Below are 17,258 nucleotides of genomic sequence, written 5' to 3' on the forward strand. Positions count from 1 at the left end.
GTTAACATGTGTCCATATTTTTATGACGTAAAGATCATTTTAGAAACCTGTTGTATTACTGGGTTAAATTCAGCATTAAAATAAGGCGCTAAAATTGTTTGCAAAATTCAGTGTAGCCGCTCTGATCTATTTTCTTTGAGTTTGGGTTTCACCGCTTGTTCATGTTTTAACATACAAACATAAAAATAACCCATACTGAGAAAGATAGCACACACATTTGTAAAGGACTGGCATAAACTTTTTTATATAAAGCATATTGTATATGCTAGAATGTCGACCCTTAAATGCAAAGAATGAAATATGAGCTCATCCTGTGATGGTTTTGATAATTAAGCACTTTATTTTATTTTTTACTTTATTTACAGATTCATAAATTTGCTATTCCAGTCATTCATGGATGTATCCTTTTACATTTTCCTATGGGCGTTAATTATGATTAAATGCCATGAACTTTATATAACTTGTTAACTGTTTTAGTGGAGCTTATGCTACAGTGTAAGCAGGTGGGGTTTTAATTGTCAAAATAATTAAGCAAGCATTCTTATGCAAAGTTTAATACTAATACGTCATGTACAATATCTTGAACTAGCAATGGGAGTGTAAGGACTTATCATGTGGTACAAAAAGAATTGGAAACCAGTATAGAAAAGATCTCCAATACAATTCTAGGATGCAAAATATTGCCCCTGAGGAAAAATACTGCTGTCCTTTTGGCCCTTGATTTATTTATCTCTCACTGTCATACTGTCACGAATCAGGGTCCACTAACGGTATATGTGGTGCTGCCACATCATTGAGCTTCGCACATTTCCAGTAACCCAGCTCTCAGCAGCACATATGTAAGTGAACAAGCCGGCTGCATGGGTGCTACGGTGTTGGATTTCCCCGTGTGACTCTCCAGACCATGTGCTGCAGCTGAGGTCACATGATCCTGGCAGCTAATGGACTTCCACTGCTGCCTATATAAACCACTTCAGGAGAACAGCATATTGCCAGAGCAACATCTTCATGAGATAGTTCCTGTTCCCCAGGCTTCAGTCATTCCTGTCCTGTTCCTGTTTTTGCTATTGTGCTTCTGTGTCTGACCATCTACAGTTTTGCCACCTGTTATCCATATCCTGCTGAGCGGACTCCTGTTATCTACCAGCGATCCTCTGTCTGCAGCCCTCAGCAGTCTGCTGCTTCCTGGCCTGCACCCACTGTTTCCATCTGTTAAGGTTCTTACAGGAGGGAGGTTCTCCTGCATCATTATATTTGGTGCATATATTTATTGTTTCATTATAAATTATCTCGCTCCCTCCGTTTGGCTGGGGTTCGGTTTCTCCTGTTCTGAGTTTGTACACTGCGGTTGATACTGAGTGTAACGGGCCGGTTCCAGGGCTGAGGTGGGCTGCGGTTCGCCTGGCTGGTTCAGTTGATACAGGGTGCCTTATATATCCACTTCTAGTTTGAGTTCCCGGTTTGCCATTGACGTCCGAGCTTGTCGGCTGTAGTCCATATCTACTCCATGAACAGACCACTTATCAAGTCTACTAGTTTCACACACACTCGTGCTTCAGCTGGTCCCAAGTCCCAAAACACATACCATGTTGCCTTACCTGGAAACTAAATTGGCCAAGCTGAATTCACAGGTTTTTTTCTCTTAAGTAGACAAGCAATAGTTAAGGCACTATGAGGGGAAATGTAAGGAGAGGTAGTAAGTGTCAGTAGCGCTATTTGACACATCTAAGATAGGTATGTATGAAAGCACATAATGTAGGGAAAATCACTTTTTTCTACGTTATCTGCCAACATGTAATGATTTGGAAAATCATTCAGATGTTATGTGAAAAAAAAGATTAGCCACAAAAGTGCGCTTATCGTTTTTTAATATCGCCAAGATTACCTGCCACTGTGTATAATAGAAACCAAATAGACCAGGTGCAAATTATAACACAATTAATATATTGTGTCACATCAAAGCAGCTCCTAATGCAGTAGACTATACTACTAAAATAAAAATAAAAAAAAGATAAATTAACCACCAAAAAGAGCGCAAACAATAATGAATTACAAAAATGTCAAAACATATAACATTAATTTATTATCCACAGCAATATCATTCAGTTACACATAAAACCACATTAAAAAAACATTGGGCCTTGCTGATCGCATATTCCAGATTATCGAGAGGCTGCACGTGTACAGGACCCATTCTGCGAGTGTGCAGAATGGGTCCTGCGTAGTCGCACGCAGCCCTTTGAATTCCTCTGCCTGATAGATAAGCAGAGACATTTAAGGGGTGGGGTCAGCCGGCGTTCCCGATGGTCGCGATGGTGATCCCAGCCTGCGACCTCCATCACAGTGCTGTGATCGCCAATGCAGCAGGGAGTATCAAACACCACCTGCTTCATTTGCATAATAGCAAGGACGTAATTGCAAAGCTGCATGCGTGCTTTGTTTTAACCCTTCAGCAACTGTCTTGACTAATTTAATAACAATTTTAATAGTAGTTCAATAAATAAGGTGAATATTATTGTTGAGTGTCCTGTGACAACGTTAATATTTGCCTTATTTATTGAACTTCTTGCTATTAAAATCCATACAAACCCTAACGTTGTATATATTCCAAACATACACTCGTTTGTACACAGATGCTTTTCTTCTTACAATCACCATTACGGAGTCCTCACACCATACCTCCTGTAGAATATGAAGGAGTATAGTGGGCACTCTGGTACACTATGAAACCTGGAAAGACTGAGGCATTAGATATCTATATCTCATAATCAAAGCAAATATGGGGAAAAACAAAGTTGAATTTTATATGATACTCCTGTACACTAAGGCCCTGATTCAGAGCCGGACGCTCTGAAAGAGTGCTCGCTCTGAATCAGGGCGTTTTTTTCTTTTTCTTTTTTGGAGCGGCCTCCTGTGACCACCCACAGCTATTGCGAGCGGCCAGGATGATGGTCGCGATGGTCAAGACCATCAGGCTTGCAACGAGACCCTTGTGGTAGGGTCTCGTGGCCGCAAGCCCCAGAGAGCTTCTGGCTCTAATAGAGCCGGAAGCTCTCCCACTGACATCACTGGTGATGTCAGTGGGGCCGCCCACAAACGGCAGGCGTTCGCATGGGAACGCCTTTATTTGTGAAGCCACGCCTCCAAAACGGTGCGAGCTGTAAATCAAAATCGACAGTCGCCCCCTTTTGGTGTGAGACCCGGAGCGCCCGTCGCTAGCCGGGTCTCGCGCATGCGCACGTCGGAGCCGGCTCTGGCATGCGCGAGCGGGTCTGAATCAGGCCCTAAGTACCTAGGAATATTCCTTACTAAGCATTACCATGTCATTTTGTAGGCAAATGTTCTCACATTATTTGCAAAATGTTATTTCACCTTGTTACTTGGAACATACATAATCCATTGTTTACGCCACATAAACTTGCTCAAGATGAATGTCCTAATGAGGTTATTTTATTACTCACTATTTTAATACCCCAGCACATCTTTAAATTAGAGCTAGGTGTTTCGGTTCTACTCTTTTACGTTTGGTTCTGAAAAACAGCATATATTTGATATTGAGATATTTGATTTATTAATGGCTTGGGACTTGGTGAATCCATCTCCCCTTCCCTTCCTATAGAAACATGAAAAGAAATAACAAAAGGGTTCCCCTACATCAGACATCTGTGCATTGACTGAAAATTAGGTAATTGTTTAAACTTTACAAATGAACAAAAGGAAAATGTTAAGACCTGGATAAAATGAAATGTCTGATAATGAAAAAGTATATATACACCAGGTGATAATGTGATAGTGTTTTCCTTAACTGTATTTCCAGTTATTGCTATACATTCCTGTTCCGTTAATGGAAAATATTTTGATTGGATTCTTGTCTCTAGAAGAAGCTGTTTCCGAGCAGGTGTACGATACTATGTTAGAGGTACAGTAAGTCCATGATCTCTAAAGGCAAAATTATTTATGTAGTCTACATCCATGTCGACTTTAAAGTTGCAGAGCTCAGATCCTAATTAATGCTTTGTCCTTTTGTTGCCAGATATCTATTTTTGCTACTCATTTATTTTTGCCAATCTACTGTCTTCCCAATACATTACATAAAATCTGGTTTGTCACACTATTCCACATTATGCTGCTTAAGTTTTGAGAATGTCCTACAGTATTTGATATATGGAGGCTTGGTCCTCGATCGTTAATGTAAAATGTTACTAATCCTAAAAAGTAAGATCTGACTATCTGTCCTTTCCACCCACAACTTTAAAATTGGGCATTGTGTTGTAGCTCATTACTCACTAAGTCACATGACTTTTGTTACATAATTCTTAACTATCCCAAAAATAAGTGTCACTAGCTATGTGTTACACTGTAAAGTGTGTCTAGTACTCAGCATCGAATGGCTATTTGATCTGTCATATGCTGTAAGCATAACCACATACAGCCAGTTGAGTGGAGGGTCATACTGTATGTCTGGTGTACACCAAATGAAGTAAATGTTCTATGGTGCGGTAACCTTCTACCTGGAATGCTAATACGATAGTATGTGTGTGTATTTGTATATATTTGAACTATATAGCTTTGAATGACAATGTTTGTTTGCCTGATTGTAATAAACCCCGCTACTACTGAACCAATTGTAAAGCGTTCTTCACCATTGTGTAGGTAATTTTCCCAGGCAGGTTTTAGGCTAAGCTGTAGCGCACGCAGGGGGGAAGTTTCCGAGCACACAGATCCCCCCCCCCCCCCCCTCCCTTCTACAGACGAACCAATTTCCAATTTTTTTCTTTTAAAGACTGAGACAACCTTGTCTCTGTTGCTGCAGAGTCAGCGGCCCGCCTGCGGCTGCGATTGAAGCTGCCGCACATGTGCAACAGCTTCTCCAGTAGAGACCTCTGATTGGATGAGCTCTCTGCGCTGGATGCATATGATATAGATGACCGTGGGAGCTGAAGCGCATGTGTAGCAGCAACTTCACCCGCATACCATCTGCTAGGGTAGCTGTGGCGGTGAGCCTCCTCCTCAGCCTTGGGTTTATGTAAGTACTATATGCTGTGGGGATGTAGCGAATATACCTACAGCCGGCATCTCGGCTGACGAAATCCCGAAGCCGGAATACAGACGGTAGTTGGTATGCCGACGCCAGAATCCCAACAGCCGGGATGCCGAAAGTAAGTATAGCGGGGCTTGTTAGGACTTGGCAGGTGGGAGGGGGGTTGAGATTAGCTTTAGGCATCACAGGGGGGGTTAGGCTAGGGGGGGGGGGTTAGACACTAATGGGGGAGGGTTAGGTTTATGCACCAAGGGAGGAGGGTTAGGTTTAGGCATTATTGGGGAGGGTTATAGCGCGTGGTGGGGAGGGTTGCATTGCTTTGGGAAAGTCTCTAAATAATTTTCAGCCCTGTGCTCCGAAGAGGAGCTTTTTCTGTGAGCAGTGAGAGGAGTCCAGAACCTGCAGTAAAGAGGACAGCTGATACCTGAGTTGACCCATTACAAAGCGCTGGTGTACCTGTTGTTCAGGGACCTGTTATGTGCGGTGATCGGTGAAGCTCCCTGTCTTCTGTAGAGGCTGCAGCACTGTACTCAGTGACAAGAATACCAGAGGGCAGACACTGAATAGAACAAAAGGGTCGGCTCAGTACAAGTCCCTAGAGGTGGTTCCTGTGCTCAGTACAAGGGAGCTGGTGTCCAAGTGGCAGAGATCACCAGAGTGCAACCCACTGAGGGAGGAAGTCGGCTGTCTAGGGAGAGACAGATCACTGACTCCCACACGAGCTGAGCTGGGTACTGAAGTTAGTGTTTATATATGACAGAGATATCTGATTATGCTGCTATAACATTTATATATTGGGTAATGTGCCCACTAGTGTAAATTATGACCAGAAACAGATACATTGTTTCATTTTGTTGAGAAATATAGAGTGACTTAAAATATCCTTATGTTACTTTAGTGAAAACATTATGGGATATATTCAGTAAGGCGCCGGTATTAAGCTCCATGTTCCACGCTCTGAGCTATTCAATTTGGAATTTTCCATGCGCGGTAACACATATAGTCAGCATTAAATGCAGAATATATAAGTTTCCCAGTGCGTTAAATCTAAGAGGGTGCATTTTAGAGATGCTGTCACCATCCTGGCGGTCGGGATGCTGGCGCTCAAATACCGGCTGGAATCCTGACAGCAGTTGGAATCCCGGCTCCAGAATCCCAACCACTGGCGACTTGACTACGTATTAGGGAGATGGTTATGTTAGGGGTTAGGCACTAGGGGTGGTTTAGGGTTAGACTGTGGTGAGGAGGGTTAGGGTTAGGCTACTTACTTGTTGGTGCTCTGACCGCCAACATCCCGTACACAACCCACATTTTAACACAGACTTTCCCCCTGAGCTGCTGAGGCTGCAAGGAAAAGTGCTCCCTCTAGAGCTTAACACGCGGGAGATACAGGACCTAATTGAATAGGTCTGAGCTGACAGCCGCGGGGTAAACTGAAATGCCCACATCTATTATAATGAACAAATGTAGTTGATTAATGAGGTCATGAATTATAACAGGAGTTTGTACATCTGTTCCATTCATTACACTGTAAATGGCATCCGCATACTGTATTTCCTAGTAATGGCAAATTCTTATTGCTAAACCCTTAAAAACTTTATATGTTAGGCTTGCAGGTTGCACTTTTGTAATACAATATGTTTTCAAATTTTCGTTGTTGCTATTTTTTTCTTTTTTTTGCAAAAAATAATAGAAAACTTGCCAATTTTGTTATTGAACATTGATCTAACATCCCTGTTTTCTGTTAACAAATTATGTGAACCTCCAGAGATATTTAGCGGTATATAATCGGTCCTTTTCATTAATTCAATGACATGACATCCAGGTATTAGCTCACGTGGCCACTTTTACAAACATCTGATGATGATGATCCTACTATTGTGAAGTACAGGTTGAGTCTCCCATATCCAAATATTCCAAAATACGGAATATTCCGAAATACGGAATAATTTTGGCATGACTGAGATAATGAAACCTTTGATTTTTGATGGTTTAATGTACACAAACTTTGTCTAAAGGCACAAATTATTTAAATTATTATATAAAATTACCTTCAGGCTGGGTGTAGAAGGTGTATATGAAACATAACTGCATTTCATGTATGTACACAAAGTTTGCTTGAGCCACAAAATCATTAAAAATATTGTATAAAATTACCTACAGGCTGTGTGTATAAGGTGTATATAACACATAGATGTATTCTGTGTGTATATTGGGGTCCCATTCCCAAGATATTTCATTATGATATGCAAATATTCCAAAATACGGAATATTCCGTTATCCAAAATACCCCTGGTCCCAAGCATTTTGGATATGGGAGACTCAACCTGTATTATGAACATCATAGTTTGGTGCTAGCAGAATGAGCCTGCGCACTGAGCTCTCTTGTGGTGGCGAGCCGCTAACAACTTATAGGTACCCTCACCTATACAGTAAGCATAAACAAATAAAACAAACACATGTCTTCCAGGGTCCAATTAGCGACCTCCGAAGCCCAAGTGAGGCGCTGCGCCCAGTGTTGTAGTGTTAACAGGAGCACCCCGATGGGTGTTCTGCTCCTACATCCCGTGGAAGCTAAAGAACCTGCTGGATATGCGTCTGGTACCTCCTGCATTGAATGTGGATGTGATTTGTGCTAGTGTCGCTTGTCTGTTACCATTGGCAATTCTGGACAGACTCCACTGGTCATGGTCATGATCATTAAGCACCCATGGTTGGCCACTGCGCTGTCCACAGTGGGTGGTAATGCCTTCCATGATGTATTCCCGGTACACACGTGACACCGTAGATCGAGGAATGTTGGATGTCCTCACAACTTCAGAAATGGAATGTCCCATCCGTTGGGCACCCACTATCATGCCCAATTCGAACTCTGATAATTCACGTTGCCTTACCACAAGCAGCTTAACCGGTGTTCAAACTGACTCACAAGATGTCAGATTACAACTGATGCAGGTCTGGGCATTTTCAAGAAATCCCAGTACAGTGACGCCACCTACCTGCACATACTGCTATCCCATGACTTTTGGCAGTGTAAAATTAATATGTGCCACTTTAGTAATTCCAAAGAGAAAACCGGAATGGGCGATCCTCTGCACTAGTCCTATTTGCCCCTTATTACATATAATACAGTGGTTATCTATATTGAGAAATTTAGTACAATATTTTGAGAAAGGGGGTGCTACCACTAGCAACTAAACAATAATACATATTTTAAGGAAATCAACACGCAGTGTTTAGTTTTTTAAATACATACAATGTATTCTGTCTATTTATTCCCCTTCTTTCTTGTATTTTATGTCACTATTTCGCTGTTTTGTTTTTTTATTGAATAATAAAGGTTTAAATTTACCAAGTGCAACACCTAGAACGACTGCTGTTCTTTTTCTTTCCTAATTTCCCCCTTCCTAATAAAATATTTTATGTACCCCTTTTTTCAATAAACTTAATATTTGTCTCCATTAAGTAGAAGTGTCTCTTATTCAAATATAATATAACCCTTAATTTATAATTTTAACATTTGTGGCCTATTGCTATTTAATTGTTCCCCATATTTCCACTGGCTAGTTGGTAATACTTACCCTTGCTCATCTTTTCCTGATCCAACGTAATCCAATAAAAATATAACGAAACTATTAAAACTACAGTGCCGCTCACTAAAGCTGGTACAATTTAGTTAATATCTAACACGCAACCAGTTGGAAACAATCTTTCATTATTCAGCCTGATTGGCTGTCTGTCTATAAAGTAGACAGGTTTGACAAATCTTAACTTATTTGTGACGGAAAGCTCTAGCAAGCAGTCCATCTGTTTTGTTTTTTGTTTTTTTTAAATCCTTTGGACTTAAAGTGTTTGAGCATATGCCGGCCTCCATCCACAAAGGTATGGGTCTAATGCTAAGTAGCACTGCTTTATTAAGAAGGGGGAGGTTTTTGTGGGGTGTCTTATTTTTGGCAGAATGACAGGCTGTGATTTCAAATAATTGCCTTTTTTATTATTGATTTAAAACCTTTTGATTAAAAGTGTATTCAGTCAGGTCGAGTTTGGAAATGGCGGATTTTATGTGATTTTAGCAGCTATTTTTTACTTTGATAAATCCGGCAACTTTAAAATGCTGAAAATCGCATTACAAATTGGAGCTTCTAAATTTCACCCTAGAAGTTCAAAGGAGTATAAGCCAATACTGCACGTGTATCCTCTTTGTACATTTTATATTTCATATGTTCCACTCATTCTTTGTCTGATTAGATAATACATGGACTATTGTGTATTATCTAACTAGGAAAGTTTGTCTGTTCTCTGTACCGATTTTTGAAACCATAACTGTAATTTAATAATTGGTGTTATTTGTGATGATTGACCCAGGTAAATCATTGATTTGTGATTTATATAGTAAGGAAGTACTTTCGTTTTGGCTTTGTCTTTGTCAGCAGCTTTAGAATTAAAAATACTAAAGTTGAACTTAACTTTTTTTTCCCCTCTAACCTCAGTTACTGCATAATATTCTGTTTTTATACATAATGTGTTCTATATATATTTTAGGTATTGATTCTGAAGGCCATGCTGCAAACTTTGTTGAAACCGAGCAAATTGTGTACTGTAATGGAGGAAAAGCTTCATTCGTTCAAGTAAGTCTTGTATAAATGCTGTTCTGTACACTCATTAGTCTTTGTAAGAAGCAGCGAGGAGCAAAATAAAAATGCAAAATACATGTAGATATCTTTTTCAGTCTTCCTATAAAAAGATAGAAAAAAAATGTTAACCTTTACTATCCCTATTTATGTTTCCAGTAGCCATATTTGAGTCATGCTCTAAATATCCTGTGGGTGATGCAGTGACCTTTTCATATAAATCATTTCATTAGGAAATTCATTCCACTCTAGGTGATTTACATATTGTTCTCAGTGGACCAAGATACGATTCTTGGATACAAAGACGTTAATCAAGCCAAACAAACAAATCTCCATTAAAAAGATATTTATTACAATATACAATGCATTGCAAAAGTATCTACCCCCCCCCACCCTTTGCATTTTTCATGCTTTGTTGCCTCACAACCTGGAATTAAAACGGATTGTTTGAAGGTGTGCATCATTTCATTCACAGAACATAAACGAAAATACAGTGAGTTGACAAGTCACGCCTGACATTAGTTAGTGCAATTGAGTTATATAAGTTAACTCACATCTGTGTTTATCCACTCTAACTTAATTGCAGTATTATGACATATAACAAATGAGGAGATCGTAATAGTAATGGCTTTTACTGGTATAAGATGCAAAAATTAATAAGATAACAGTACAACAAATAACAGATATAGTGCATACAAAACAGATTACATATAATGTGTGCCTTAAAACCCATTTCTTCCATAATCAGGTTAGAAGTGTGGGACGCCACACCTCTAGAGACTGTTACATCTTTTTCATTTGTCGATTATTAAGGATAATACAATTATTTTTTAAGGCACACATTATATGTAATCTGTTTGTATGCACTATATCTGTTATTTGTTGTACTGTTATCTTAATTTTTGCATCTTTTACCAGTAAAAGCCATTACTATCTCCTCATTTGTTATACGTCATAATACTGCATTTAAGTTAGAGTTAACTTATATAACTAAATTGCACTAACTAATGGCAGGTGCGACTCGTCAACTCACTGTATTTTCGTTTGTCTGTTAATGATTTGGGTATCCTTGGATTGAGTTGCTGCCCAAAACATTGAGGAAGCGTGGAGGTTTAGCAACGTATGAAATTATTCACAGAACATGCCTACAACTGTGAAGTTGTGTTTTTTTTTTAATATTGTGAATCAAACAACATTTAGGACAACATAACAGAAAACTTCAGCGTGCATAACTATTCACCCCCCTAAAGTCAGTAATTTGTCGAGCCACCTTTTGTGGTAATTACAGCTGCAGGTCGCTTTGGATAAGTGTCTATGAGCTTGCCACATCTTGCCCATAGGCAAAACTGCTCCAGCTCCTTCATGTTGGATGGTTTCTGCTTGTGAACAGCAATCTTCAAGTCTGACTACAGACTCTCAATTGGATTGAGATCTGGGCTTTGACTAGTCCATTCCAACACATTTAAATGTTTCCCCTTAAACTACTCAAATGTTGCTTTAGCAGTATGCTTCGGGTCATTGTCCTGCTGGAAGGTGAACCTCCGTCCCAGTCTCAAATCACAGGCAGACTGAAACAGGTTTTTCTCAAGAATATCCCTGTATTTAGCACCATCCATCTTTCCCTCGACTCGAATCAGTTTCCCAGTCCCTGCTGCTGAAAAACATCCCACAGCATGATGCTGCCACCACCATGTTTCACTGTGGGGATGGTGTTCTTGGGGTGATGGGATGTGTTGGGTTTGCGCCAGACATAGCGTTTTCCTTGGTGGCCGAAAAGTTAAATTTTAGTCTCATGTGACCAGAGCACCTTCCTCCATACATTTGGGGAGTCGCCCACATGCCTTTTGGCAAACTCAAATCGTGTCTTCTTATTTTTATCACAAAGTAATGGCTTTTTTCTGGCCACTTTTCCAGAAAAGGGGGGGGGGGGGTTGTGTGTGTAATAAAAATATGTATATATACACGTGGGGAGGTGGAGCTGAGACCGGAAAGAGTGGACGGGGCGCTGCTAGGCAATGTGATCACTGGTGTCCCGCTGGCGGCCTGGATACATAGCAGCTTACTGAAGTGAGTGGGGCTGGCTGCCCGATCACTGCTGGCCACAGTGATCGGGTCACAGGCTGCTGCTCCTGTGGAAGTGCGCCGGGAGGGGGGTGCCGTCGGTGCCTGATCACTGTGGTAAGCAGTGATCGGGACACAAAGGAGGTGTAGAGGGACCAGCAGGTCCCTCTGAGATGGGCGGCTGCTGGAAGTCAACTTCCAGCAAGCCGCCCACTGGGCATTTCGGATATGGTCGTATCTGATACGGCCGTGCCAGGCAAGTGGTTACATTCAAATAATTATTTTTTGGCAGTTATAACAATAATTAATTAACAGAGAAATTACATAATATATATTACAGTAGCACCATTGCAGGGTTTTGTCTCTTTATTTTGTGATTTTCTGTCTGTAGAGACCAATATTGGCGCAGAGATAATTGTATATGAGCACTCTTGAATGTTGGTGCTACTGTACATGAACTGATCATTTTAAAGATATTTGTTTGGAGACATATGGTCTTTTTTCCAGGCCTTCAAATATTACGTTTTGTTTTGCAGTGACTCTTACAAAAATTACAAAAATAATTGTATACAGAAATTTTATTTTTAAATCACTGTAAATAAAAAATTCAATTCAAGTTAATGTAACTTCATATTCAATTTTATGTGTTACTTAAATAAAGAACCTAATTACAGAACACAGTCCTTGGTATGGAGTAGTTTATCTTGGGTTACCCACCCCAGAAATAGCCGCCGCACAATGCAGTCAGCATTGCATTTCACTTCCTCAACGTTGCAGGGACGGGCTCCGTTTGGAGTGTGCATATTCTGTCAGTACACAATATCTTATTGCAGCGAATAGTGGCAAAAAATTATAATAATTATTGGCTCTAGGACCAGATTTATTAACTGTGCTCCATAGAGTTTAATAGCTGTAGGTCTACTTAATATTATAAATACAGGTGGTGCCTGTAATTTTTACAAAGTTATAATTCATTAACTCACAGTCCACTCTGTAAAATGCTTATTCACTATCAGATGATAGTATATCCGGTCTGTGTTCTTCATCTTATTGTCATGTATTTTCTCTCCTTGGGATCAACCTGGCCTGTTATAGATTACTTTAGAAAAAGGGAATTGGTATTTAGCAAATCTTAACATAACATAAAAGTTCTCCCTGCCTAGAATTATTTTTTAATAATCTATAATAGTGTGAAAAAATTAACAAATTGCCATGTGTTTGTTTCTTTTCATTAGACTCGTGGATCAATTCCATTTTTTTGGTCACAAAGACCAAATCTGAAATACAAACCAAAGCCGCAAATCAACAATGCAGTAAACCATGTAAATATATATCTATTTGATTTGTGTTTTGTTTCCTGTGACTATACTGTGCCCTGTCTCCTACACACTTGGCTGTAACCATACAAATATAATTTCTCCTCTTTTAGAAGTGTATTAATTATACTGTACATACTGACCCTGCTGATGCATAGCTGAGATGTGAATGTCTGCTTTCAACTAATGCCTTCACAAACTTGTTGGATGTAGAGTATGAACAGTGTTTACAACACATGCCCCTGTATGCATTAAAGGATGTGTTTATACATGCATTTTAACATGCTTTTAAAGATTATTGAATACTTATTAAGCATGTTGAAGCGTGGCAGAACATGCAGAAATTCAACAAGAGTTTAAATAACCAAAATACAAGTAAAAATACAAATAGTCTTTCCTTTTTCATCCATCTGGGGGATGCAATAACCTCTGGGTTATGTATAGGTAACTGTGGAGTCTAGCACTAACTAATTAAGACTGGCTTCCACCCCTCTTCCACTAGAACCTCAGTCTTGTTTTTAGTGCCTTGGAGTAAGGCACTAGCTAGGTCCTAGCTTTTTAGTTAGGTTTACTTTCTTTAATTCTTTATTGGTCTGGGTTCTTAGTTCCTGGCAACAGGTGACAAGCACTAGCAGAGTGAAAGTTAGGTAGAATAGAGGTTTCTGTGAACCCGGTATCCCACTCTAAAGACTGCCTCTGGGAGAGTCGCCATACTACGGTCCCTGGGTCTCTTTCCATACCAGACACACTTCTGAGGGGGCCGCTGGCAAAAAGGTAAGCTGGATAAAATTTACATGTAAAAACCTTGTTTGCTGTATTTATGCTTCCCGGCACGCCGCTTTAGCAGAGCGGCCAGTAGTTATTTCTCAGGTCACGGGAGGTAAAAGTCCTTACCTTCCCTCCCGTATCAACACCAAAACCGGAATCTCCTAGGTTTCATTCCTTTCGGACCCAAGGCAGGGACAGCTTTCAGGCCTTTTGGGGTACACCTAGGGCTCCCCGCAGAGGTGCCTTCAGGGGGCGTGGTGTCCCCGGCACCCATCGCTCTGCTGCTAAGTCGGCAGGTCAATCCACATGAGTGTCGCGGGACTGGGACACGACCTCTGGAAACCCGGATTTCTGCATAAGTGGACTGGTAACCAGGGGTTACATTTTAGGTTTGGAGGGCCCTGTTCCAGAAGATTCTTTTTCACTCCTCTCCCTGTGGATTGTTGCAGAAAGGCAGTTCTCAGATAGGCAATTTCTGTGCTTTCCGATTCCGGAGTAATTGTTCTGGTACTACAGCAAGGCCTGGAGTTTTACTCCAGTCTTTTCTTGGTAGACAAACCAGACTGGTTTTCTACTTCAGGGTCCATAGGGTATCCACAGGATACCTTGGGGTATAGGTGTGACGTCAGTCGCAGGGCACCAAAGAGTTAAGCTTTCAGCCTCCCAGGATGCACTGGGCCCCCCTCCTATACCCCGCCCCCGAGCCAAGGCACCTCAGTTTAGTTTGGTGCCCGGCCGGAGTCGGGTGCACCTGTTGGAGTGGGGGCTAGAAGAGCCCCTGAAGCTTTTTCTTCATGCAGCTGTGGCTGCACATCTGGATGAACAGCATGGACAGTCAGTCCTGACGTCCATGCTGTCTTCCCTACACCCCGCCGGTACCAGAACGCCGGTACTGATCCGGGGATGCTGGTGGGCATCTGGGGTCACAGCTAGCGGTGACCCCAGATGTTCCGGACCATGGCCGGATTCAAGGGGGACAGAGGTAAGCAGCGGGGTCCCGCGGTGGGTCCCCGCTGATCACATGGTCCTAAGTCCCCAGGCAGGGGGCTCCCTGGGGACTGGCTGCAGCGTGGAGTCAGGCGACCAACCTGCGCTTCCACTATCCCCTGGGACAGCGGACCGCAGCAGAGCGGTAGCGCTGCGGCGTCCCAGGGGTTAAATGCATGCCAGGGGAGCGCGCCTTCCCTGTCTCACAGCCGGCGCCTCCCCCGCTGCACACAGCCCTCTCTGCACTGTGCTGACTGGCCCTGTGTCAGCGCTCCTCCCCCAGGCCAGCCTCCTCTCTGCTCCTCGGCGGCCATCTTCTCAACGCATGGTGAACGCTGCTGGAAGCACTGGACGGAAGCATCGTGGTCTGGGTCCCCCCGCATACCTCTCCTCCGCTGTGGTCAGGTCTGTGTATGCAGCGCTGTGTCCTACCAGGCCCTGTGTCTGTGTAGTTGAGTGATCAGCGCTGTTAGTGCAGGAATTGATTTTCTTTGCATTGTATGTGACTGTGCTAGCGCTGCCTGTAACTTTTCTTCTCTAAACTGTCAGCTTTATTACTGTCCCTGTTCTTTCTGCTAAGCCCTTGCGGTGCGGTGCTGCAGGGTGGTCTCTCGCCTATTTAATATATAATTGGTGAGAGGGGTCACATACGTGGTGCCATCATGTCTGAAAGTGATTTTCCCCTCCGGCTACAGTGTACCACGTGTAAAGTACCGTTAGCGGAGGGGGAGGGTAGCGCGGAGGGCCTTTGCCGGCAGTGTTTGTCCATGGCGCGGCCTCTTACGGTTACAGCACCGGTACAGGAGCCGCCCTGGGCTTGTTTCGCTCAGGCGCTAACAGCTTTAGTGGGCCAGTTAGCTCCGCAGCCCGCGTTTACTCCGATGGGTTTGTCCCAGCAGTCTGTGGTGTCGTCACCCATGCAGGGTTTCCCACGACAATTGGTGGTACCCCACAGTCTCCCTATTTCCCCGCTCCCGGTTTCTCAGGAGCCAGCGTGGGTTAACTCCCTGATGAGTTCTGTACAGCACTTGTCGGATGTATTGCAAGGGGAGTCTGTGATGCGGCCTCATAAAGGCCGGTGGCGTCTCTGTCCGCTCCTTATGAGGATGACGAAGGGACGTCTGATGATGGGGAGATTCTGGATCCTTACGATCAGGAACCTCTCCATACTAAGGACGCTGATGCTAAGTCCAAAGTATATATTCCTGGACTTATTCGGGCAGTCCGCACAGCCTTGGTGATTGAGGACGAAGTTCCCCCAGCGGCTAAGTCTAAATATGCCTTTTTCAAAGATGTGAAGGGCGATGCCACAGTCTTTCCTCTTTCGGGTCAGTTGGTGGACCATTTAGAGGAGGCGTGGAAACAGCCTGGCAAAAGATACCAGCAGCAGAGACGCCTGGCGGTGGCTTATCCGTTCGCGGATAATTATTTTGCTAAGTGGGAATCCCCTCCACAGGTGGATTCTCACGTGACCAGTCTTGTCCGTAGTGCCACATTGCCGATGCCATCCATGTCCTCCCTTAAGGATGCTACGGACCGCAAGGTGGAAATCTGCCTGAAGTCCGCTTATTCCCTTGCGGGGGGGGGCAGCACGGCCGGCTATGGCCATCTGCTGGGTTGCCAGAGCGATGGAGCGCTGGGCGGATTCATTAGAGGCTTCTTTTGATTCCGACTGTCCGGCCGAACAGGCGGAGTTGATTGGCAATCTCCGTGATTCGGCCACTTACATCAACGAGGCGGCTCTAGACATTAGTACTCTGGTGTCTAGGATTTCTTCAGCAGCGGTAGCTGCTCGTCGCACCTTGTGGCTGCGATCCTGGAAGGCGGACGCAGATTCCAAGAAGGGTCTGGAAGCCTTGCCGTTTACCGGAGAAGTTCTCTTCGGTCCGGATCTGGATAAGATTGTGGCCACGCTGGCGGCAGCCAAATCGGCTTGTCTCCCGTCGGCCGCTGCTCTTTCTGGTTCTGGACCATCGTCCTTTCGGTCATCTAGGGCCCAGGGCAGGCCCAAACCACAGTCGTTTCCTCGTCAGGCTGGCCCTAGGAAATCGGTCAAGCCCCGGAAGCAGGCATGGCGTACCAGACGTCCGGCCCCCAAGCCAGATGACAAGCCTGCGGCCTGACGGTCCGGGCCTCCCTTTGGGGTATCCCAGGGTGGGAGGCCGCCTGCTGCAGTTCGCCCAGTGTTGGTCGGTCACTACGACAGACACTTGGGTTCTGGAGGTGGTCTCCCACGGGTACGCCCTCTCCTTCCGGCACAGACCCCCGGCTCGATTCTTCACCACGGGTCTACCATCAGACCGGAACAAGGCTACGGAGCTGCCGAAGGTATTGCACACTATGCTCCAGGCTGGAGTTATAGTGCCTGTTCCATTCTCCCAGAGGGGCCAGGGTTTCTATTCAAATCTTTTTTTGATACAGAAACCCAATGGGTCGTATCGTCCGATTCTCAAC

At 43.3% G+C, this 17,258-nt stretch overlaps 1 protein-coding gene across 1 annotated transcript in view; it reads left to right on the plus strand.

Annotated features, from left to right (window-relative positions):
• Window positions 1-17,258, plus strand: part of SACM1L (SAC1 like phosphatidylinositide phosphatase) — a 127,344-nt gene that overhangs the window by 58,181 nt on the left and 51,905 nt on the right. The window contains exons 7-10 of the mRNA XM_088445703.1: window positions 366-399; window positions 3,818-3,919; window positions 9,584-9,669; window positions 12,969-13,055. Coding sequence (XP_088301829.1) covers window positions 366-399; window positions 3,818-3,919; window positions 9,584-9,669; window positions 12,969-13,055 — 309 coding nt within the window. The remainder of the gene's footprint in view (window positions 1-365; window positions 400-3,817; window positions 3,920-9,583; window positions 9,670-12,968; window positions 13,056-17,258) is intronic.

The sequence above is a fragment of the Taudactylus pleione genome, unplaced genomic scaffold (assembly GCF_031769625.1).
Source record: "Taudactylus pleione unplaced genomic scaffold, aTauple2 ptg000386l, whole genome shotgun sequence".
In the NCBI taxonomy this organism is placed as follows: Eukaryota; Metazoa; Chordata; class Amphibia; order Anura; family Myobatrachidae; genus Taudactylus; species Taudactylus pleione.